Source organism: Zootermopsis nevadensis, unplaced genomic scaffold (assembly GCF_977971745.1).
Source record: "Zootermopsis nevadensis isolate Lab colony 2312 unplaced genomic scaffold, Znev_1.0 Znev_ptg000032l, whole genome shotgun sequence".
NCBI lineage: Eukaryota > Metazoa > Arthropoda > Insecta > Blattodea > Termopsidae > Zootermopsis > Zootermopsis nevadensis.
In genome coordinates this window covers 1885895-1911550 of record NW_028259164.1, presented here as the reverse complement: position 1 = coordinate 1911550, position 25656 = coordinate 1885895, and the positions used below count along the sequence as shown (strand labels likewise).

The 25656-nt window shown below is 36.6% G+C and overlaps 3 protein-coding genes and 1 long non-coding RNA gene across 6 annotated transcripts in view; 2 read left to right on the top strand and 2 right to left on the bottom strand.

The window, feature by feature from the left end:
- Nucleotides 1–205: 205 nt before the first annotated feature.
- LOC110841359 (beta-1,3-galactosyltransferase 5) lies at nucleotides 206–4473 on the top strand. The gene has a single exon (XM_087359681.1). The coding sequence runs from the start codon at nucleotides 206–208 to the stop codon at nucleotides 1364–1366; it is 1161 nt and encodes a 386-aa protein (XP_087215807.1). The 3' UTR covers nucleotides 1367–4473.
- LOC110841358 (acid phosphatase type 7) lies at nucleotides 1505–9102 on the bottom strand. The gene is made up of 9 exons (XM_022086842.2): nucleotides 8835–9102; nucleotides 7816–8010; nucleotides 6870–7078; nucleotides 6204–6301; nucleotides 5505–5682; nucleotides 4589–4731; nucleotides 4139–4310; nucleotides 3563–3700; nucleotides 1505–3049 (listed from the first exon to the last, which is right to left on the bottom strand). Exons 1-9 carry the CDS (start codon nucleotides 8926–8928, stop codon nucleotides 2984–2986), a joined length of 1293 nt encoding a protein of 430 aa, XP_021942534.2. The 5' UTR covers nucleotides 8929–9102; the 3' UTR covers nucleotides 1505–2983.
- A 197-nt stretch (nucleotides 9103–9299) lies between these two features.
- On the top strand, nucleotides 9300–18124 carry LOC110841357 (acid phosphatase type 7). Of its 2 annotated transcripts, XM_022086841.2 has the most exons (10): nucleotides 9300–9444; nucleotides 10798–10898; nucleotides 11383–11577; nucleotides 12417–12625; nucleotides 12839–12936; nucleotides 13355–13532; nucleotides 13877–14019; nucleotides 14471–14642; nucleotides 14974–15111; nucleotides 15978–18124. In XM_022086841.2, coding segments are annotated over exons 1-10 (1296 nt in total). In that variant the 5' UTR covers nucleotides 9300–9442; the 3' UTR covers nucleotides 16038–18124. The 2 variants fall into 2 exon arrangements, with proteins under 2 accessions (XP_021942533.1, XP_087215806.1); XM_087359680.1 differs by lacking the exon at nucleotides 9300–9444.
- The window catches only part of LOC110841361 (uncharacterized), a 150848-nt gene continuing 137276 nt past the window's right edge, over nucleotides 12085–25656 (bottom strand). For both annotated transcript variants that reach the window (XR_002547181.2, XR_015538090.1), the window contains 3 exons: nucleotides 24664–24774; nucleotides 18252–18389; nucleotides 12085–12623 (listed from right to left, as the gene is read on the bottom strand). This is a non-coding gene — a long non-coding RNA (uncharacterized LOC110841361). The remainder of the gene's footprint in view (nucleotides 12624–18251; nucleotides 18390–24663; nucleotides 24775–25656) is intronic.

The window sequence follows — 25656 nt, the reverse complement described above, 5'->3', positions numbered from 1 at the left end:
TTGAATTTCACGCTATCTTATACGTGCACAGAAACCGAAAAAGCCTCATTTAGCGAGACTAGTTTATAACTGTGTAAGTTTGGATTACGTTTTATTTAATGGAATACTCAGAATTCAAGAATGACCTACAAGTACAAGATACAGTCTATTCAAATTAAACAACCATAAAGTTTGCACCCTTCTTTCAAAGCTGCAGTTTTTTTACATGTGTGAAAAATGTGATTATCTACTACTGGGGAAACAAATGGGTTTGTTTCACAATACAGTGATTCTTTTTTTGTTAATCTGCGGTGTTAGTTTGACAGTTTTCTTGAGTTTATTATTCGACAGTACCACATTTCCATTACCAAAACTCCAGAAACCACTTCCAGTAGCTGATAATGAATTGTTTCCAACAAGTATGGAGTTGCTGGACCTACCACATTTCCAGTACATCATAAATAATGATGTCTGCTTGTCCACCACTACCATTTTTGCTATACTTATAATTACCTCACATGCTGGTGACATTGAGGCTCGTAGTGCAGTGAGACGTGCTTACCCTGCAGATGAACTGAAACGGTTGGGTATATATCGTGTTTTTCTCCTAGCTGTTTCTAATCCTAAACATGACATTCGATATAATTCAGTGTCTCAGAATGCTTTAGTGGATGAAAATCGTCGATATTCTGATTTGGTCCAAGGAAACTTCAATGAAGCCTACCGTAATTTAACATACAAACATATGATGGGTCTTCAGTGGGTAACAATGTACTGCCAGCAAGCTCAGTATGTCATCAAAATAGATGATGATATTGTTGTTGACTTGTACAGACTTCTAAGTATAATGAATTCAATTGTACGTGATCAAAGGCCATTGTTAATGGGTTACCTATTAAAAGGAATTCGGCCAATTCGGGAACATGCAAGTAAGTGGTTTGTTACACAATCAGAATTTCCTGGGCCAACGTATCCACCATTCCTCTCTGGTTGGTTGTATATAACAACACCAAAAGATTCGAAGACCTTGGTCGAAGCCTCAAAAACTGTCCGTTACTTCTGGATCGATGACACGTATGTCACGGGACTTCTAGCGCAAGTTGTGGGTATCTCTCACCAGGATATACATCAATATTTTACTTTACATCCCGAATACCTAGAATGCTGCATCCAAGATGAGATCCATCTGTGTGATTACATAGTTGGACCCAGTGGTGGTGACCACGTATTATTACTAAATTTCCAGAGGCACGCGGTTAGCTGTCAAGAACGAAAGTGTCTCCAGAGATCATCACACAGAGCTCTCAACAGAACATGTGTTGCTAAAAGAAAAATTTCATCGTTAAGACAGGGTCACGGTGAAGTCAAACCAGTGCGTATCTTCTGATTCAGTCGATCTGAACGCGCTTATGTTAAATGCGAGGGGTGAGAATCAAAAACATTTTATCTGGCCATGTACGATTACATTTTTGACCAGAATGGAAGCAAATCCAACACTGGAAAATATATAGTATACCATAGTAACTAAATTATTATATATATGAATTTATTATATACCACTTTTAACAACGTTCACACACAGCATACTCAATCATGATATATTTTTTACAGAGAAACTTGACAGGCACGAAAACAATTCAGCATTTAAAGTAACTGAAGTGCTCAAAAAAGACAATGTAGAAAAAACAGATGCCTCTTACTGGCAATGTCTGAAGCATGAATGAAAATGCCATTTCAATTTTTAGCCTTTTCTTAATCCATGCACAATTCTTTTTCATCTGTTTTAGTCGCTCATGATACTAGGGTATCCGTTTGTTAGTATAAATACAAAAAATATATATGAATCATGTTTCTTTTCTTTATATAGAATGTCAACAAAAATATAACCTCCCTCGAAAATAAAAATATAATTCATTAAACCACTAAAACAAAATCCATGGAAGATACAGGTATACATATAATGCAACAAATTTTATAAAAATATATTCATGTATGAAAAATATTGTTATTATCATATCACCAAGAGCAAAAATACTCTATTAATGTTTTAAGGCATTTTTCATATCACAACGCTTACTATTTTTATAAAATGTATAAAAATGTCATGGACTGTCACTGAATATATATTAAAATAGAATTAACACAGACCACATATATTCTAAAGAATTAATTTTATGATAATCAGACTTGACTTCCTTCTTCCAATTTAAGAATGAGATACGAGATTCTCACTCTGGTGATTATGTCGATGTTGGTCTTCTGGGTCATAATGCCATGTGGATGTTAATGTTTTGGTGGAACATACTGCTTTTGTCTTCAGGGGAAGTAGCTATAAGTTTACGGGGCATTATATATACCAGAAGATGAATGCCGACATCTAATTCAAGGTCTTAATTCCGTGACAGTAAATTACTGGCATGTGATATTGTGTTCACTGACAGGTCACTGAACTGAGAATTTGAATTTACACTAATTTAGTGATATAACAACTTTTAGTATCATCATCATCAACATGTAGCATGGCACGTATTGAAGGTATCCAGTTATTTTTTTATTATTTTGGCAAAATTGCTGTTAACGTTTGTAATCTTACGCCTGGATCCTAAACTTACAGTCTAAGGCAAGACTAGTTTCAAGAGCTGTCATTCCTATGCATTCTCTTGCTTTTATGTTTCACAACCGTGCTTTTATTCTCAAAAGTTAACAAAGTAGCCTGCCTGGGGATTCCCCACACACGCAGACTCCCCACCAAGTTGTTTCCCTATGCAGAAATACATTGTCTTCGTGAAAAGTGTAATGACAGCTCTTCTCAAACTAGATTACTCAGTACAGTTAATATAATCTTAAAAAGTGAATGATAAATGCCGAGTCCGGCCAATAACGTATATAAAATGCAAAGACATACAACTCACCTTGAAGCCCTCATTACACCACTGAAATGATATATCCTGTTTATCAGCATCCTCTATTCTGCAAGGCTGACTTGCATAAAAGACGCAAGTAATTATTCTTGTCCATATGGTCCGTGATTCTCCCTAATAATCCACACATGATCGATCACTTCACCCTCCTATAAACATTAAAATAAAACACAGTTAAGCCTACTTTTCACTATTTTTAAGAAAGTCGGGAGAAAAAACATCTTCCACTGAATCTTTTCCCATTTTAAGAAGACGAGTTTGATTTCCTGCCTTACAGAAATTATCTTTTTACTCATCTTTCCTTAAGCCATACTCTGGTTATATTTACATTACTATTCTGTACGCTGGTCTTGTAATCCTGGGGTCTCGGGTTCGTTTCCCGGCGGTGCCCGAATTTATAACTTGTGTTGGGCAAGGCCGTGGTCTAGGCAACACGGAGTTTTCCTCCGGGGGCTTCCCCGGTTTCTCTGTAGCATCCCAACAATTACTCCATTCACACACAGAAGAAGGCAATGGCAAACCACTTCTGGATCATCTGCCAAGAACGTATATGAACAGGTCCCAGTCCGAGAAAAGGATGGAAGGATCCTGTTCATATGGACCTGTCGTCAGACAGAACACTAAATAAATAAATAAAAATAGTAATGTTTAAATTTTCTTACCTTGTCAACTGCTACTTGTTCTGTGTACAAATGAGACGCATTGTGAACGCGCAAACGCATGTAACCATAATCAAGGGAACGGAATGCTGACCACTCAGGTTGTTCTTCATCAAAGAAATCATGAAACTCACGGCAACCCTGTTCATGGAAATGAAACATTACTGTAAAAAAACTGTTTTCAATATTGATGTATTAATCTCTTATCTACTGATGCCAAGACGCTACAGCATGACTGAATAATATATCACGTAAGCAGCGGCAGATTCAAATGCATTACACATCACAAATACCTTGTCGGGCCAGTCTCTGAAATGTGACTGCAAAGGGTTAAAGATTATACTACAGAAATGTTCAAACATTTCAAATTACATATTAGCACAGTAAGTAGAGATTAAAAATTTGATAATGCTGTCTCAAAATTTAGTGAGTTTTCAGTACATACTAAAGTCAGAGTATATCAAGGAAAGACACAGTATGTGGGATTACAATGTGACATACTTTGGTCATGAGCAAAGTGAATTTAAACCCACTCCCAGACCACAACGACCGTACATTTTAAATTATAACAAGAGTTACCGCTGAGCCTGTTATAAGGTGGACAGGTGCTCGGGGATTGCGATATGGTTCTGCGTAGCTTCCATTCTGAACTTTATAGTCATACAATGGCCACAGACGTTCATAAGAATGTTCATGAGCCCAGATGACTAGGTCAACACCGTACTCGTAAAGAAGTCGCTCCATCCCAAACCTGAAATTAACACTCGATGTCAAGAAGCTATGTCCAAGTGACATTAAATAAGTAATAATGAAGTGTGTATCTCTGAGTCATAATTCTGTTAAGTGATTAATTACAGATAAAGACACTTTATATACGTGAAGAAATTCTCTGTCACAATAAAATTTACAAGTTTTGTGTTTCTATTTTCCTTACCTTCATTCTCATAAGTATTCCATTCTCCAGCATCGTCTTATTTGAAACAAAATAAATATTAATAGATATTAATCATATTGTTACAATTTACTAACCAATGTAAGAAAGGTATACCAACTCGAGTCCATGTCTCATGATTGGTACAATCATCAGAGTTATTATTTGAACAATACATGGGCCTGTGTCCCAGTATTATGATCCACGGTCGTACAGTGCGATTCTCTGAGCTCGTGGCTTCCTGCAACAATGGCACACAAAATAAATTTGAATTCTTGAAATCTTATCAGTACAATAACAAATGCATTATAATAGTATCACAAACATAAAAATTACTTTGCCTGCCTAATCCCAGTCATGTGGCTGGTGACAAGGAAAGAAAAATCAGGTAGAGTGAGGTTAGGTTGGGTTAGGATGTGTTAGGTTAGGTTTGGTTGGGTTGGGTTGGGTTAGGTTAGGTTAGGTTAAATCATCTTAATTTTGTATTGCTCGCAATAGAACCATAATGGTCTCACACACAGCGTAAAACTCGCTTGAATACAATGATGAGACTCTCTCGACGACTGGACAGTGACAGCCAAAATCTGAACTAATGCCACTGTGCACGTTGTTATGTTTGTGATACTGCTATAACAATTAAACATAAAGAATTCTTTTAAAGCCATGTTAACAGTCATGGTTAAGGACAATATTTTATTATTTCCAAGTATTACTGCTAAATCTAGTGGCTTAATGACAGGGGAATTAGAGAAAAGCTTGAAAAATCTGTTCACATAATTTTATAATTGTGGCTCTCACAAATATCTGCACGTTTGAATAAAGAAATACGTCAACTATGCACGAATAACTCAACTTTTCTGTCTGTATTATTTTGAGTAGTAATAAAACTAATATTTCTGTATCATCCTTCCAGCAATTATGTCTTAGATAATTATAATAATTTGTGTACTGGAATGGATGACAAAGGAGAATTGTGATTCACGTTAATAGCTTGTATGTTACTGTTCTGTGTACCTCAAGGTCACGTTCAAGCCAGACATACTGATTTGTAAGTAGTTTGAGACCATAATCCAGAAAGTAATACACCTCAGTTGAAACACATATAAAATGCACTGGGCCCATGTTGAAGCTGTACCACAGACCCTCCGTATTGCCTGGCATCGTGAAACGGGCTTTGTAATCACTGAAGTTACTGGAATATAAGTGAATTGCAATAAATGTACACTGAGAGAGCAATTGTAATGAAATTTATTAGCTTGTTATGTACATGGTAGGAGGGGTATTAAAAAGTAAAGCTGTCCCACTATTCGCCAAGTAGGCACTTGGGGGGAGAGGACGTATAGCTCCTACTCATTCTTAACTTTAGCACTAGATGGGGGTAATCGGTCAGCATCACACCCAAAACATCTCTTAAAAAGAATGACTGACTGGAATTTCTTTTAAAAATTATTATGTTTATAACAAAGTTTATATGAGAATCAAATTTTATTCATCCACAAATGACAAATATCAAAAATGTATATGTAAATAAAAAGTATGATAAAACCTTACCACTGTGACTACTAAGCCACGTTACGACGTCCACAGATTATGATAAAGTACTGTTATACAGTAAATTTAAAAGAATGAAGAGCAGAATTTCACCTAAATAAAAAAAAACCCTCGTGTTTTGAAAGTCATAAAAGTTACGTCTTACAACTAGTATAGACTTACTATGCTTCTTCATGATTTCCAGGACTTGTCATGTAAGGAACATAAGCAGCAACTGGCTCAATTTTATTCATAAAGTCATCCCCAACACGACCACTCTCCTGCAAAGTGAAAAACCCTGGTAACCACTCTCCATCAGCTAACTTAACACTTTGCTGTATATAATGCAGTAAACCATAGTAAAATTAGATGTCTGTTGCCATACTTTATGTATTAAAATGTAGTTATCTAGATATAATGGGGCATATTTAAACAAGACGGAGACTGAGTTTTAATGTAACATTTATGCAAGAACTTAGACATGTCGTTTCCTCCCTTAATAGGAAAATGTGTCTAACAACACAAAAATATTTTTACTTCTTACATATTCACATATCATACATATTTTAAAACCATAAGTACTGTACATCTGCAGACATTTAAATATATATCTCAACAAATTTTAACAAATAACTATAAATTTAATTTAAGACACTTAATGTTTACATAGTTACAACCCTAGTTGCACAATAGTGAAAGAGTCTATCTAATTTAAAAGAAAAAAATTAGTTTAGAGTTTTGGTGTACTTCGTTTATATTATATCAGATTTTTCACTGACATTACAATGTTCAAAGAATTCTCTGATACGATAAAAAGGAATGGAAATATCAACCGATATTATATCATACCCAGTTCATGTCATAAGCAAAGTCACCAATGTGAAACACAGCATCGTACATGCCACGCTGAGCTTCTTCCTGCAGCTGTGGAATTGACCGCGCATTTTCACTACCCAGATCTCCAAACACAGCCAAGTGAGGAATCCAGTCAGGGTCATTTGACGGTGTCTTAAACCAGAACTTATCTGACCACCCCTTACCACTGCCACAATGGTAGGCTGCAAAATTACCACAATTATACCCCTGTACTTTACACATAACAAGTGTTTACATTCGACACCTTCATTAAAGAATAAATAACGTCAATAGGTTATTCTAACTTGGGAAAACTACGTCTCACAGGCTAATTTACATGTTTTCATACAAGAAGAGAAAGTTATGTATAAGAGGAAAATTAATTTTCTATTAAATAACACTTAGAGCATTCATTATTTTTTCCAAGATGAAAATATTAAGAGGATAAAGTGTGAGTAAGAATATCAGTACTAAAACCTGAGCCAGTTATCTAATTTATATTCCACGCATGACAGACTAGCAAACAAAGATAAATGTTTAATTTTTTTCCTTACTATGAGAGACATTAAATTTGACAGAGTAATGCTATCTGACTTATATGGTCCTCCAAACAAATCTTCTTTATATTCTGATATTATTTTAAACAGGCTATTATTTTTAAAAAATATGACTACTAATTCAATCTTTTGCATACATTCTTATGACTATTACCAATATGACTTACCTCCTTCATTTAGATAAAAATTACTCTCACACATAACATATATCAAGTCAACAATCTTCCTTCTTGACAGAGTTTCTTTCAAGAAAAACTGTTTTGAAAAATCCACCCTACGACCACATTGAAAAATAAATATGCCCTTTTCATATCAACATCAACTAAAAAGTTATTAAAAGAAGGAAATATTTACAATAATAAGTTTGAGATAAGGCGACTTACTGTATTTTATTCCACGTGCCAAGTTGGGTAATTTTACTCTGTGGATGTACTGTTTTCTTTTCTCTTTCCCACCACTTACAAACAGTGTAGAGGTCCCATTTGCTGTTAAGTTAAGTCCACCAAAACTATATTCAACAAGAGATTCTTCCGTGTCATTAATTGTGTTCCAAGTCACAACTACATCATTCACAGTATCTGGAGAAATAAAGAAAAAAGAAAAACTATTGGTGTGTAATTAGGATGAAAAGAGATGAACAGGTGGGCACTATTGATCACTTTCATGATCTGATTTGGACTAGATCACAATTACGACCAAGACTAGAATACCTGATTTTCATGGAACAGGTAGAGGAAGTAAATATCACCTGAAGCACCATACCACTTGTAATATATCAATTCCAATCAAGAATTTATCTAAATTATTAGCATATTGAAAGCTGAAAGAAATATTTTATTTTCAAGCATTATTTTGCAAAATATAACTAAATCATTTAATAAGAAATATTTTAGATTACCTCTGAAAGTAATGGGTAAAAAGTGTTTGTGACAAAATATCTGCTAGTATTTTAGATGGTAATCCTTTCCAAACAAAATGGATCATGAAACTGATCTATGACATCCTTCTAAGAGGGCCATTTGGCTTAAAACGAACTTAAAATGAGTGGAAGGAAGCATCTGGTTCATCATTCTGTTTAAAAATGTTCAACCATAGCAAATTTCCCAAAGAGAGATTGATGATCCTACTGAGCTTAACCCTTCATATTTATTATTTAAATAAAATGTTTTCTCTTCTTAAATAGGAAGAAAATAAAGTACATTAAAATAACGAATGGGACACCTGAAAATGCATACTGCTTCAGTAACTGTGGTTAAAGTACTTGTAGTGTGGATTTCTAACCTGTAATTTGGATCATATTGTCCTAAGCTTTTCGTTATTACTGTTTCAGTGTATAAAAATAATCGCAATTAAATATCTGATATACATACTGTGATTTAATAAAAAGGGTCTTTTACACTACCTCCAAAAGACAGATGAATTTGTTCTGGCTGATACACCATACAAAATCTCAATTGCAGAAAACATAACCACAAAATGAGAATTCTATACATCATTGGTTTTGTATCGACATAAAGCTATTGAAACATTCCACAGGCTTCGTACAGCGTAACTATGACATACTATTTCTGTTGTTTAATGTCATTTTAAAAATGCGATAAAATAAAGAAACACAAGCATCTCCTCTAACACACTATAGAATTCCTTTATCCCCACTCACCAACCGATCCACTGATGTTGGGCTCTTGTAGCTTCATACATTGCTGCGAGATGGCAAGAGTAGCTAAACATGTAATAATGCAAAAATGACATAACGCATTGTTTCCTGAAAATACAAAACTAAATTGCGGAAGCTAAGTCAGAAATTTTTTATCTTTTTCCTTCATCTTCTGAACTCATTTCACGCGTCTTGTACATGTTTAGGTCACCTTGTGATGAAATATTATAACTTACATTTCAATTGTTGTGAGATGATTCTTATACGCTTTTACCATTTGGTGTGTATATGACAGTGAATCACTTCCCAGCTGATAAGGTGTAGGGTGTATTGCGTCTTCACATCAGCTGCTAATGTGAGTGTTGTTCGTGTTTTTGTATTTACCTGGATTTAAAGCAATATTGTGAGAAATGATGTTCTGTGTAACGTTGTTAATTTTGAAGTGTTAGCACAAAATTGCCAAATTGTGACTGTAATTATTAAGATGCTGTTCCATCTCCTTTAAATCATAAGGTGTAATAACGAGGGGAAAACCCAGAGCATAATATGATATTTAATTAATTTTGATTTCTTGCTTACTGATCATGATTTCTGATTAATTTTTAACCAAATACAATTTTGTTTTGTCTTTGTAATTTAATCAAATGTGACGTGTTGCGTATTTTTGTTTTCAGGCCTATGATAAATGTTATTGTATTCTAGGAAATATTGCACAATTTAAATAGATTTTTTGATATAAAAATGAATCAGTAAGTAGTGTCAAATGATAAAACTTAAAAAGATCTTGTAATAAAACTTACATGTAAATTCGTAAAGCACAAGGTAGGCAATGTTGTATCAACATCCAAATTTAATTGTATTGTTGATTCATAAGGTGATTTAAAAAAATGTTTGGAATTCATGGCAGTTGAAAGTTAAGATGATATACCGAAAATAAGGGATTAAAAAAATAATAACTTGTGTCTGAATCACACCGTATTAACGATTTCAGTTGATAAAATTATATCGTATCAAATGATGGGATGATAAATGAATAATGGATTGGAAAGAACTATCCCAGCACTTGCCAGGAGGGTCTGCGGATAAACCTGAAAAAGTCATGACAGCCAGTATCTGGGCTGACTCTTGAACACAGAAACTCCTGCATTCAGCATGACATTCTATCCCCCAGTTATGGCAAGTGGTTAAAAGAGTGCAGTGTTTTATTTCTGCATCAGCGGACAAGTCGGTCTTCAATCTGACGGATTGATAGGAGAGGTTTACATTTCATATCTCCAAACTTTGGTGCTTTACCGCTCCACTACTCCTATCCTAGACCTCTCAACATCTGAACACATCCAATACAAATGACTGACACAGATAAGAAACTGTGAAAGATCTATTAAGTGTTTTATGGTAGGTCACCATTTTTTGATTGCTGAGAAGTTACAAGTTTTAATAATGAGAAGGTCCTTGCTAAATTATCATCTTCACATTAAATTTGGTGTAGGAGTCCTTGCAGTTGTTGTGTCTAAAACATAATTCAGTACTGAGAAATACAGGTCTCTGTTGGGATCTTTTGAGGGTTAATCATAACCTAACAATATGTCAAGGGTCTTTATGAGTATTGTCACTGTAATTATAAATTTTTACAATGTTCTTTGTCTATGATTCTCTTTGAAGATTTAATTTAGAAACACTTTCCAATCAATTGTATTTTTATTTTCAGGTTAACAATGTTTCTACCTTTCGTTGTGATACTAGGTTATGTTCACCTGGTTTGGGGCTATGTGTCTTATCAACCAGAGCAAGTCCATCTTGCATTTGGAGGTAAACATTGTACATACTTTGTTTTGTGTCAAGAGGTCATAAATTTCTGAAACCATTTTAAACACAGGCTACATGTTTCCTGAATGGTGCATTGTAGAAAATAAATATTAAATAAAAAGGTTTTCCATGTAGCAAAAATAAATTTGAAAATATCTAATAATATTAATTTGTCACTTTATGTACCTGTATTGAAGGTATATGCATCTAAGTATGATTTGACTTTTCCACTGCGGTGAGTACGAAGATAACTGCCTTCTGGGTTGTAGCGCCGTGTAGTCTGGTAGAAGTTCACTGATGTTTCAGAGGTCCTTTCTGAATCCACCGTCTCATTGCCATGGTGGGATAATATATTTCCTAAACAATGTTTTATCTACTTAGGGAATTTGTCCTTTAAGTTTAAATTGAAATTAACACTGGAATGGATAATTGCTGTGAGATTGTTCTTAACAATGAAAAATCAATTAATTTCCAAAATTTTATGCAGGTAATTCATATGAAATTGTTGTAACGTGGAGTACAACAAATCAGTCCAATGAATCATTGGTTGAATACGGAATCGGTGGACTAATCAAACGAGCGACAGGGAAGTCGACATTGTTCGTCAGTTCTGAAAATGGAACTAGGAGTCAGTATATTCATAGAGTGAGTCTGCCTCAGTTGACATCAGGTAGCAAATATGGTAAGGCATTATTTATATTCAGCTGTTATTTAGGTTAGCACAGCTTGAAGTGTGAGAGCGTTCATTACTATCATTCTGGTAACTTTTATGATTTACAGTAATATTCATTTAAAGTCCATACCATTTTCTTACAAAAATAATATGTGATGTTTGTTATGCAATTATGATTTCACCTTTCAGTACTGAACTGTATATACTGTTTAATGATTCTTTGTTTTAGCATTGCAGTTCAGTTACTATTTGCATTTTAAAAACAGTTCTAAGAATTTTCTTGTAATTGAAACAATTTAATATGTCAGTAGCTCAGATAACAAAATGTCAAATTGTAGGATGATTAATCATTAATGAATTTGAAAGGATGTGGAAGGAAGCAGTTATGGCCTAACCTAAAGTATTACGCTAACATTTGCCTGTAGAGGGTGAGGAAGACCATACGGATATCAGTCGGGATAGCCGGTCTCCAAGCCAGGATTTCTAATTCAGGATCTCTCGAATAAGAAACAAGTGTTAACCACTTGGTCGTGGTTTTCTGTGCCTACATTTTATTTGTAGAGATTGCAAGTTAAATTTCGTGCCGTGAATGAACATTATTTTCCTTGGCGATATTTGTGTCAACTATTGCTTGTCAGATTCTATACATATTTTAACACGGAAAATAGAGATTAGGTAAGTGGGTTGTGATTGAAATCTGCTTTTTTTCAAACAGTTCTCAAGTAGTTTTCTTAAGTTGTAATGAATAAAAATGAAAGTATTACAGAAATATTTACATATGCCACATGTGTTTTCGATTCAGCCTACATACAAATTACCTTATCATCTGGTCTTGTGTAATATTACAGTTTACCATTGCGGCAGTGACCAGGGCTGGTCAGATATGTTTTGGTTTATAACGTCACCGGACGAATCTACGTGGAGTCCTCAGTTGGCAATATTTGGTGATTTGGGTAATGAAAATGCAAAGTCATTACCACATCTTCAGGAGGAAGTTCAACGTGGAATGTACGATGCCATCTTACATGTTGGCGATTTTGCATATGACATGGACTCTGTAAGGAAAATTTTATTCCTTTATTTTGATTAGACATTTTAATACATATTATTGAAATTAATGAGGATTAATGTTTCTATACTTGAGATGAAAGTGAATATTTCCTTCTGATTGATCACTAATTATGAAGAATTTATTCCATTTTACATAAAACTGCATTCGTAACATGAAGAGTGATTCTAAATTAAACTGCACCCACAAATGTCTTTACAGGAGAGTGGTCGTGTTGGAGATGAATTCATGAAACAGATACAGCCAATAGCAGCGTATGTTCCTTACATGACATGTCCTGGAAATCACGAAGAAGCATAGTGAGTAATCCACTATTATTTACTTCTTTAAAAGGCTTATGGTGTTGTATTTTCTTGTCGTACCTTTCCACCACTCATTTGCCATCAGAAGTAGTTGATTCATCACTGCTATATTATATCACTACTGATTTTAGGTTAATCACTTCAATATAAACATAGGAGTGTTTATATTCTTCTTCGCTGTGTTACATAAAATTTATTTAATTTTGTTTGTTTGTTGACGTTGGTCTTCTGGGTCGTAACGCTGTGCGGACTTGTAGGAAGGTACCAACATTTCAGAGAAACATACTGTCTCTGTTTCCAAAGCATTTCTCTCTACTTACAGGTTGATATAGCTTCACAACCCATAAGAATATCAACATCTTCACCACTGTGAGAACTTCAAATCTGATTTTTTGTTTGTTTGTTCGTTTCCCAGTAATTTCAGCAACTACAGGGCTCGTTTCAGCATGCCAGGTAGCTCAGAGGGTCTGTGGTACAGTTTCGACATGGGCCCAGTTCACTTTATTTCTGTATCTACTGAAGTGTATTACTTCTTGGAATATGGTTTGAAACTTGTGACTAAACAGTATGAATGGCTGGAGAAGGACCTCAAGGTTTGTATTGAAAATCAAAGTTTGAATTTTCTCATTTTTTATTTACAAAAAGAAACCCTGTAAGTATATGCACACAAGACAGAATGCCATCTTTAGACGCCCCTTGAGATTTTCATATTTGCTCATATGGTCAAGAAAATTCCTGCACATTACACAGAATCTGACAGGTCATAACCATGGTCAGAAGAGCCCACGAGCCAAATGAATCCAATCAACACCTTCGAATCACATTTCTGTATTAACCAGTTTAATAATATTATCCTACCATCTGTGGGCATAGAGTCCCCATGTCCCAACCTATTTTGGAAAATTTATGGTAATGACCGTATGTTTCTTTAATCCAGGAAGCCACAAAACCTGAAAATCGTGATGTCCGCCCGTGGATCGTGATGTTTGGTCATCGTCCCATGTACTGTTCCAATACTGGTGATGATGACTGTACACATTATGGAACCTATACTCGTGTTGGCTTGCCTTTCGTGCATTGGTTAGTAAATCTCGCCGATAATATCATATTATGCATTGATGATTTCTCTGATTTCAGTAAGACTGTCTCTGAAATGTTGGAAATTTATTTTCACATTAATGTGGCTGTATGATAACAAAAAATTTAGATTAAAATTTCTTGCCCTCATTGTAAATTAGCCAATTTCTGAAGTTGCAAGTTTAGGTATTGAAGGATTTGGTTTATTCTTAAAATATTCTAGTCTTTCCTACTTCCTCCAAAGTTTACTATACACAAACTATGGATATCACATCATCATAATATCTGTAATTTTTTATAAAGATATTTGATTTAGGTCTGAGTAAAAATTGCGCTAATTTATTTAACAGCGGTAAAAAGGAAATTACTCGATCGGCACTTTGTATATTTAGAAACAATTACGTCAACTCTGCATAACCATATTTTAACTCTTCTGTAATATGTAAATTTCCAGGTTTGGTTTGGAGAAGTTACTGAATGATTATGGTGTTGATTTAGTCATCTGGGCTCATGAGCATTCGTACGAGCGTTTGTGGCCGCTGTTTAACTATGAAGTCCGTAATGGAAGCTACGAAGAGCCGTATCATAATCCGGGTGCCCCTGTCCATATCATCTCTGGATCAGCGGTAAGATATACGTCCATTAAAAATATATTCTTGTTGAAAGGCATTTTTATTCAACATAGATAAATGTGAATAGTTAAAATATATTTTGTTAATTTTTATGTGAACTTTCCAGTAAATGTTATCATTTATACTCGAAGCAAGATATCTCCGAGCTTCGTTGACCTGAGGTACAGAGTGAAAGGGGAAGACCACCATGCAGTAGCACGTACAGCTCCCCCTTGTCATTACCATCTTCCCTTTCCCTCTTGTGACGTAGCTCAGGATCGGAGGTAATTTGCATCCAGTATATTATATACATTTATTGATACACAAGTTCTGCTGTTTTCCTCAGGGATGCAAAGAAGACATTAGTCCATTCATACAAGAGCTTCCTTATTGGTCAGCATTCCGCAGCACCGACTATGGCTACATGCGAATGCGCATCTTCAACAAAACGCACTTATATGTTGAACAGATATCGGTTGACAAGGTGCGTATTTAGAATTTTACTACCACCAATTCTGATAGTGTTTAGCAAGATACAAAGCTTTCTTCGCGATGCTAAATATATAATCTGACTGGTTTAAATAATTTGCCTATCTCTGAAATAGGCAAACTTCTTTACTTCAACATTCTTCTATATTTACCTTCAGCACTATATGCTATTAATTCATACATAATCGAGCTTGGTTTAAAATCATCTTTATGTTTGGATAACGCAAATCAAAATTACATTTTCCTCTGCTACTTTTAGTTTAGACCCTGATTCACCGAAATCTTTAAAGTACTTTTGGATGTGTAACATAGATGAAAACACACGACATTTCCTTTATGCGTTTTGGGTAAGGAATTAACAAAAAGGCATGTACGTGTATTTTACGTTCACTGAAAAACCTAAAATTAAACTTTAATTTCATTAAATTAAATTAAATCCGTGGCGTAACAGCCCTCTGAGAGCCAAAGCCGACTAGCTTGACTGCTGGCCTCACGTTCACACGCTGAAGCAGAGGTGAACGATCATCCAACCAGATATAGGGTGACGTGTGGTCAGCACGACGAACCCCTAGCCATTGCTAGCTTTCCTGACCGGATTACGCTACTCATTGTAGCTCCCCAATTTCCTCACGATGCTGGGTTGGCACCGGTCCCATACACCGGTTGAAAATCTCATGAGAAATTTCTTCTTCCCCGAGACTCGAACCACCGCGCATTCCGTATCGCCGGTCCGAAGCATGACGCCTCAGACCGCGCGGCTATGGCGCGGGACTCTTTAATTTCATAATGAATATAAAATATACTTTGCACGTCACACCCCTTTTGATGAGGTATAAGATCTCTTGCACTTTTTTGTTACAGGAAGGGGAAGTGATTGACCACGTTTGGATCGTCAAAAATAACCACACGTCATATGCATAAATATAACTGCAGGCTGAACGTATTGCTATCTCAGATCTGAAATTTATTGGTCTGAATTAAGGAGTGTACATTATGTTATGCAGAGCAGGTGGATATACTTCATAAGTATAATAGATCATTGAATCAACCACAAAGCATAATTTAATTAGTCAAAGGAACATGTGGTCGAGAGTGAATTTAAGCCCCGCTAGGTTCGTAATGTGCGTACCTTGTCTTGGTAAGGAAACAACCAGGACAATTAACCCGTATATTTTAGTCTTTCAACAATTTTATAGTATTATATGTGTAACCATTTTTATGCTTCCTATTATTGGAATGTGGGTAAAGACTGGGTGCCGTACTTCGTAAGACTTTTGACTCTTATTTGCCGAGATCCTCTGTAACTGTTTTAACAAGTGGTATCAATCTGTCCAAAATGTCTTATATGCTTGCCTGTCTGATCCCTCTGATTCACTTGCGAACACCAATATCGTAGATATTAAATGATAAATTTTTACGAAAATCTATTATAAAGCAAGCCGTAGACGCCACCTCATCTTGTTAACTTTTACATTCCAGATCTTAATAAAATACCAACATAGTAACCACATGAATTTTCAAAATGAGAAAATTTCATGGTCGTGTAGTCTTGAAATTATGGATGGTGATGAATCTTTGGAAAATATCAAAATTTTGTTAGAGACAGTGTTTCTGATGCAAAATAATAACGCACTGTGGAATTTAATTAATTACAGACACGTTAATATTTATTCGAAGAGTTTGAACAAGTCAAACCGATGTCACCGATCCAAAAATTCATGAGAATTTTACAAATAATTTCGGATTTTTTGTTGTTGTTATTTTAATATTGACTCCGTTGTTGCGCATAACTAATTTCTCAGAATATTTTGTTTGAGAAGATCTTTTAATAAATTCTTCTCTCTGTTCTTAGTCCCAGATGCCTCGTGGGATTTAGAAATATTTACAACACAGAGGTGATAACTTTGGTCTATACCAAGAACGTGATAGCCCTTGAATCAGCACGTTTAAATTCTTTAGAATCTTTGATTCCACATCTAGTGAAATTAAATCAGATATTCGCAGAATTATTCTTATATAACCAGTCTGATCATGGTCGCTCCTCGTGTTGCTGAAGTCGCATGTGAATGCATTTATTACCGCAGTACTTTGCATATTGGAGACGTAAGGACAGGTCTTGTGCCCGAAAATTTTCTTAATTTCTCGTAAAAGTCGAGTGGCAGTATTTTAATCACATGGCGAAAAAGTATTATGTTGTAACTTTGCGTAAAACTAATTTTCTAAAGAAGTAACTAAAAGCACATATCAATTAAAAACATATCTGATTACTCTAATTATAACATTAAAAAGAAAATAGGGCAGCAGCTTGGAAATACCGAGAACCTTAAACCACACGATGCCAATTTTGAAATGTTAATACTTGTTTTGACGTAAATAAATAACTTTAACCTTTATCGATTATGTGTTACTGCTTCTGATGGTCCAGCTGACCACTAAACCGTTAGACCGAGAGCTAAACCCCGGCTATCGGTCCCATAATGCAGACGGTTAAGTCCTGTTACCATGTGATAAAAGTTTAAATATGAAATCAGCAGAGGAAGATTTCAGGTAGCTGAGCCGAGACTCGTAGGAAACGTATGGCAGAATGCGGAAAGACGCGGTATGAGAAGACTGAAGAAGTATTAAACAAGGCAATATCCAAATTATTTGGATAGAAAAATACATGCTGAAGTTAAAATAATTACTGTTTTTTTTGTATCATATTACATACCCATATTTTAGAGGGAAATTTTTAGGAAAAAGACAGCCCTGCTATATCTCTAACCTATGAGACACGCGTGGATTTTAGGCAGTATTTTCCGCAAGAAAGGTGTGTCGTATACTCCAGAAAATATGGCAATAATAACTACAAAAAATGTAGACATTGATAAGAATAAAACTGTGATATAATTATATAGTTGGGCTTTATGTTAAAAACGATGTCATAAATATAATTAATTCTATAAATATTATATATGTTTTTATATTATGATTCTTGAGTTAAATTAATAAAATATATGTACAAGTTAGCATATGATATTTATATATTCACAATTCCTGCATCCTTATGTTCACTGTGGAAAGAACTGACAAAGTACTGGCACACTGGAAATTTTTACATTCTTTATATGAAGCGTAATTTTAGAATACTAATACCTTTTATGGAGATCATGTTAGAGTGCAGGCCTTCATGTCTGCCTCTAGAACCATCTTGAGTTGAGGTTTCAACAAAATATTTCCTTCTTCAGGGTTTGATTCCTGTGATAGTGACTTCATGTGTTTTGTAAGCAAATGCTGGAACGGAAGTTAAACATAAACTAAGACCACTTCATTCCGCCATTTCTCATTTGTTACTGTATAACCTATGAAGGTAAAAGAACCGAAATGGTTCAACATTGATAATGTGAAATCCTATCATTGGACATGAAACTGAACCCATGCAATTTAGTTCAAAACTTCCTTCTTTCTAGCTATTTGCCCTGTGTCACCTGATCTTAACCCTATGCCACCTAACCCAGTCCATATTATCAGATTTTTTATTTAGCATCAATTTTAAAATTATTCACAATCTCTGATCTATGACTAGAGTCTCTTCCCTTAAAGCGTATCGATATGCATTTCTGTTTGTCCCGTCTAACTAAGAGATGGCGGTAAGATCTGTGCGATTCGTGCTGCCATCTACTAATGACGTCAAACTCAGCTTGTATTGTGCTGCCAACGGAACTGCGGAATTGATCCACATTAAAACGCATACGATACATATGACAGTCCAGCAATGCAACATTGTTCCAATAACGCTGTGATGTACAAATACATTACGGGCCATATTTGTCGATGTTACGAGCTCCTGCACAGAATTCTTCTCGCGTGGCTTGGTACATCTACGGCCACTTCTGAGGACAACCACAAAAACCCATCGGTAAAGAAGCTGGTATTCGGACCGACGCTGCTCTTACCATCAGTAACAACACGTTTTGTATTTATGGGTTCGGTGTGATAAGAATGCAAATATCGATTATTTCCTTAAACAGGGTTAACCAGTTGATATTTGTAATGGTGAAGAGTTGTGTTTTCTTCGCGGTACGGACTGAATTCGTAAATATTATATAGACGAGCTTCAAAGGATTAACCAGTTGATCTTTGTAACGGTGAAGAGTTGTGTTTTCTTCGCGGTACGGACTGAATTCTTAAATATTTTTTGGTCGGGATTCAAAGAGTTAAATTTAAGTCAAAAAGGCGTGTATATTACGTGTTGAAAATGCTTCTTGTGGGTGTAAAATTCCGAGTTGCAAAGACAATGAGAAATGCAGCATCGTTACTACCTAACAAACTGTACATTCCGGGTAAGTTAATCTCACATAACAGACCACAAAATCTTTCTTCAATAAAACACTACATCATCAGCGTCTGTAAAGGAAAAATATAGCAGAACCGAAAAAATAGGAAAATGTACAGTGCTCACAGGGGAAATTAAAGGAAGTAATGGCTATAGGATTCCATATGTTACCGTTCCAAACAGTAGTCTGAAAGACACCTGCATCAAAATACAGGTTGTAATATCCATCTGTACACCCAGAAAATTTTTAAAAATTTATGAAGAAAAGAAAACTAGAAAAACTAAGCTATTTTTACAATTTACATCCCAGCGGTAGCTAAATACACGACTTGCTTGAAGCTTACGACATAAATGTTAACGAAACCCGGGAGGTTACACGATTCTCTTGTCTACCAGACTGCTGGCTGCTACAGTTAACATGAATCCGGTAGGTCCTGCGACCGGACATCTCGATATACGATTTCTAGGACGGATCCCAAATTCCAAAATTGATAATGTATACAAATGCAGCCCTTACCATTTAAATTAATCAAAATCACCCCCTTGCTGTACAGGTTACCAGAATAATTAACTTTTGAAACAGTACCTTGCCATGTATCAATCAGAAAATAAAATTTTCGCTATGTCCCAAGAATCTACTCCTTCCTATCCCAACGTCTTCGCTCTTATCCTAACCGTATCAGATAGAAGAGAATGCACAGCCTGAGAATCATCTAGCAAAATGACATTCTTTCTCTCTCCCCAGGGATACAGCATTCTTGGTCCTAAATTACGGACATGTCATAGCTCAGGCATCTTATTTGCAGAAGACCGGGGTTTGCGCCCAGGTCAGTCCTTGTGGGATTTGGGGTGGATAAAGTGGCAATGGGACAGGTTTTTCTCCAAGTCCTTCCGTTCTCCCTTCTCAATATCATTCTACAGCTGCTCTATATTCACTGACTACCATCTGGTAGGTGGACAAATTGCCCGTTAGTCGTCCCGTATAACATACGATATATAGCTTACTGACATCTCGACATAACAATCCAAAGTTTTTAAACATTTAGAGGCTTCTACTCTGATGTACCGCCACGGTGGTCTAGCGGTTAGAACGCTGGTCTTGTAATCCTGGGGGGGGGGGGGGGGGGGGTCTCGGGTTCGATTCCCGGCGGTGCCCGAATTTATAACTTGTGTTGGGCAAGGCCGTGGTCTAGGCAACACGGAGTTTTCCTCCGGGGGCTTTCCCGGTTTCTCCGTGGCATCCCAACAAATACTCCATTCACACACAGAAGAAGGCAATGGCAAACCACTTCTGGATCATCTGCCAAGAACGTATATGAACAGGTCCCAGTCCGAGAAAAGGATGGAAGGATCCTGTTCATATGGACCTGTCGTCAGACAGAACACTAAATAATAATAAGATGAAATGGTCTAGCGGTTAGAACGCTGGCCTTGTAATCCTGGGGTCTCGGGTTCGATTCCCGTCGGTGCCCGAATTTATAACTTGTGTTGGGCAAGGCCGTGGTCTAGGCAACACGGAGTTTTCCTCCGTGGCATCCCAACAATTACTCCATTCACACACAGAAGAAGGCAATGGCAAACCACTTCTGGATCATCTGCCAAGAACGTATATGAACAGGTCCCAATCCGAGAAAAGGATGGAAGGATCCTGTTGATGTGGCATTTTGCTGGTCTCATTGTAATAGTTTTTATTATAGAAAATTAGGAAAATGTACGTATTGATGGGCAGGAAATGGGTTTCCACCTAAGTTAAACACCAGTTTAAAGCATAAAGTAAAATCCATCGCCTTATTACAATGAATTGTGAGCCCGGGTACAGAGCAGTAAGACTGCTCGGCATAGCTGAATTCTTTACAAAGCTAATTAGGCAGAATAATAGACGAATAGGAAGGAAGGACACACCGCAAAGTAGATGCAAGCTTAGCGGCGGCTTGCAAAAGGATTCCTTGGAAACCGTGGTTCAGAATGCAAACAAACATCCCATATTACGCTCAGCCGGGGCTGCACATTCATGGCCCTTCGACCGCGTCCTTTGAGATGCCACTCATCCTATTTCAATAGGCCTGGAGTTCCCGTTCTTTGACTGATGCTGCGGAGGTTTCTCAATTCACCCAGCCGGTCTGTCTCCATATCAACAGAGTGGACGCACAGTGCAGATACAAAGCTCGGATTTTACTAGCTACCAGCGGGACTATTGTGACCGTTCTGTCTGATAGAAGACAGCTATCTTCACACTGTCAAATCTCACGCATCTAATAAGTTTTGCCAAAAACAGAACACACAGTATAACATTTTTAATTAGAGGCAGATAAATCATAAATATGAACAAATGCGGACCTGCTTACTTTATATTTTCATGTGCAGTAACGTGAACTGATAGAAACTGAACAAAAACATGCGATATTTTGAGTGTATTTTTTTTCAGTGATAATATTAAGTAACTTTTATTTAGAAAGACGAAGGCTCGTAAAAATTGTTACAGCTTATTTATCAACTCTAATATTCTGATTTGTGTACTTCAAAATAAATAAATTCCAGATCATACATTTCTGCAACACGTGAGACATAAAAGAAATCAAACAAGGCACAGAACAAATCATACCCACACACAAAAAATCCCATTCGGCGCTTCTTGTACAAAGGAAGGGAGGTACAAAGAAACGAGAACACACTTTAAAAGAAAGGCATCTCCTTTTCTTTTCCTTTCTGTATTTCCTCCCGCTCTCTTCGCAAGAACAAAATTGGAAATTGGTGTCCCCGAATACCAATAACATTCTTTAACGTAGAGGATGGTGCATGCATTCCTCTACGTACGGCCCGTAAGACTAGCGCCTTGCGGAGATCAGCAGCGGAGAGGTATGACCGGTCTTCGGACATTTGTTTTCTTCTCCGTGACTTTCCGACCAACCCTCATCCCCCTTTTACCCCACCCCCACCCCCTGCTATACACGGGTTGCATATTGAGTAGTGAGAAAAGCCCTCGAACAGAGGAATTCGTGTTTCAGCCCGTATGAAGGAGACGAACGAGTAATTTGGGTTGCGGATGCTTAGGGGTAGAAACCACCTTCGATTTACAATCCGATACAAACGGAAAACAGACTTATTTACTGTAGAACTAACATGGATAAAAATTATTAAAATTCAAGGTCATTTAAGTGCGTTATATGTCTTTTAACAGAACGAATGATATCTATAATTTTGTATGAATTTCAATGGTTTTCCTAGCATCAGACCCATTATTACTATCGCTGCAACTATTAGGTCTATATGCGTCTCTATAATAGTAATTAGCCTAATAATAATAATAATAATAAATTAATAATAAATTCCTAATTATAACAAAAAAACAAGTAATACAGAAGCTGATCACGAAATATACGCAATTAATACACATTTAGATTAATTTAAATAATTTACATTCTAATCATAATGTGAAACAAGGATTTACAAGCAAAACTCACGAAATTTTAGACCTGTAAAGATTGTGTTTTTATGTTATCTTTAGGAAAAATAAGCCCATTAGGAAAAAAAAACAAAATGTAGTTTATGCAATGGATTAATGAGTTGAGTTTACAGTGTTGTAATTTACAGATCCCGTGTAAGTTAAATTTGTCGGACATAAAATTCAAAGTTCTGAGCATTAGCCAGTGTTATGAGTTATCATCAATATGCATATCTAATAGATTATACAATTTCTCGAAGACCTATTCACCACTTCAAGACCCTTAGACCAATTCCGGTGTCTCTCCCACATTAGAATTTCATTCGTCCGCCATTTTATTATTACAGACTGATAAAATTTAAAAAAATTCAAAATTGGAGTAACCCACAATGGCAAAACGTAAATAAAAAACTCAGTAAAAATCTAAAATACCTGCGTTCTGATATTTTGCGACATGTACTCTGGTATTGACTGACGTTTCAGAGGAACTTACTGCCTTGATAATACAGAGAGTAAGTGCCTCCGAAACGTCAGTTAATTTCTACCAAGACACACGGTGTAACATCTCAAATGCAGCCATCTTTACACGCGTACACACCGATTTTATTGAGAAATAAACGTAGTTTGCTGATCTGTGTAAGTTTCAAACCTCTTTTTACTGAAAACGCTCATCTGACTTGAGGGTTCCATTGGATCAAGTTGGTCCATTACTCCGAGACATCTGATCAAGTGAGAAACAGTGGAAGTGTGAAGGAGACTCAATTTGCGAATTGAAGTGAGGGTGTGTGTTGGGGGTGGGGGTGGGGGGGTGTTATAGAGCAGCACAAACTGTTATTGGGGAGAACTTACAGAAAGCACGGTTGTGTGTGTGTGTGTGTCCTTCCATTTCCGTGGGGCGCGGCTCGAGATGTCCTCAGTAAACTATCCACACTCACAGCATAAGTGATCCATGTGAATTACAAACAGATGTTTAGATGTGAGATTTCAGGTTCTCACGTCTTCGTGTATAAACATGGCTGTCTTCTGGGTTGTTACGTCGTGTAGTCTGGAAGAAGTTTACCAAAGTTTCAGAGGTCATACTGCCTCCATCATCAGGGCGACCACCGGACTGCACGTTACTACAACCCAGAAGACAGCCATCTTCGCTGTAATACCAGTTACTGAGCTCGATACGTGTGAACTGCTGTGTTGTCTTGGAAACTATTATACCACATGTGTCGCTTTTGTTTAAACATCATGATACAGTGTTTTTGGTAGCTGCAGCTGAGACCAAGGGGCAGGCAGGAAGTTAGAATATTTATTGTTCTATTAGATCGTAAAGCAGACAGCGAGAAAAAGAAGAAATGTATCTCAGTATGAGAAAAAAAGGCAAAACTGTTACATAAGTTGACCACAAGATGTATCTTACTGTATTCTAAAACTGTGTGCATCACCAGTGTAGAATGTTATTTATGATTAATTGTTAGAACATCTCCGAGTGAATCCGGGCAAATTGTAATTGTCATGGTGGTATTAGTGTAATTAGTGTTTAGTTTATAATGTGATAGGCCCGTAACAGACAGACAAAACCCTGTGACATGGATCATTCTTACCGCCATCTGGGAGCACAAAGATGCTGGGCATATGAGAAGCTATACCAATGTAAAAAAGAGACATCTTATTTTAGAATGATTTCCAGCAGAAATCGGTCCCTTTTTTTAAGCAGTAAGTATGAAAAGGCTACCCACCGCATATGACCGCATTGCAGGTGGACAACAATTGGCCCGCGAGCGAACCAGTCCAACACTCACCAGAATTTGTATACTTCCGAGTAGTCCAGCTGAACTAATGATGTCCGTGGAGCATCCTTCATCTTCATATTCAACTTCCGTTACAGAACGTGAAGGATCACCAGACCAGCCCTGTTTAAAAATAGCCCACCATTAGATCCTAAGTCGGTTCAATCCAATCCACATTCTCACCTGCTACTTCTTAAATTTCATTTTAATATTATCTTCAGAGAATTTTCGGGCTAAAATGCAGTGCTTATTTTTATCATACCCGTTATGCGTGCTACATACGTTGCCCCTCTCAATGTTATTTATTTTATCTGGAGACACTTCATTTAAGTTTTGGATCTACAAATTACTGAACTAATTGAAAGCAACATTCGAAAGGAAAAACAAAATTTTAGCCCTGAAGATGGAGGCGAAATACTTGGGCGAAACTTTGGAAATCATGTGTGAGGCTACACCGAGAAGACGACTATTTGCGTGGCGGATTTTAGGTTCTCAAGGCAGCGATTATGAAGATAACTGTCTTCATTCAATGTCGACAATTTCGGATACAGAAACTGACGAGAGCACAAAAAACTTTTGTGGAACTTCGGAAGGCCATTAAGAGATGGCAGGTTTCCGCAGCATCCAAAGCCACATAATTCTTTGTACCAGCAATGAGATGTGATCCGATAAAGGCGTTAACACTGGAAGACGTGGACGATGTCCAGCCAATCACGTGGGTAGCACAGTGGTCCAGATCGATCGCAGAGGCCTGACCACAGGGTGGGGCGGGGCTGGTCGTGCCATTGGGCCCCGGTGCCCTCCCCCCCTCACTGACCGCCTGCTTGTTCAGCGGCAGACCCAGCTGCTAATGAATAATGCATTGCCCCATCCGAGGAGGATACAGTTTCACCAAGAAATCTGCAACCCGACATTGTCTTCATCCATTACAAACTTACATTTCATCATTTTTTTCTATAAGAAAGGCTGAATAGTACTACAAAAAACATAATCCTTGAAATCTGA

Bases quoted from the DNA above. Each gene is read 5' to 3' on its own strand.
- LOC110841359 (XM_087359681.1), top strand. From the start codon at position 206: ATGTGTGAAAAATGTGATTATCTACTACTGGGGAAACAAATGGGTTTG.
- LOC110841358 (XM_022086842.2), bottom strand. From the start codon at position 8,928: ATGATGTATAGAATTCTCATTTTGTGGTTATGTTTTCTGCAATTGAGA. The intron at 4,732-5,504 runs GTACACAGAACA...CCATTGTTGCAG, and splicing joins GGCTTGAACGTGACCTTGAG to GAAGCCACGAGCTCAGAGAA. The intron at 4,311-4,588 runs GTTAGTAAATTG...TGTTAATTTCAG, and splicing joins GGTATACCTTTCTTACATTG to GTTTGGGATGGAGCGACTTC.
- LOC110841357 (XM_022086841.2), top strand. The intron at 13,533-13,876 runs GTTTGTATTGAA...TCTTTAATCCAG, and splicing joins GGCTGGAGAAGGACCTCAAG to GAAGCCACAAAACCTGAAAA. The intron at 14,643-14,973 runs GTAAGATATACG...TGTTTTCCTCAG, and splicing joins ATATCATCTCTGGATCAGCG to GGATGCAAAGAAGACATTAG.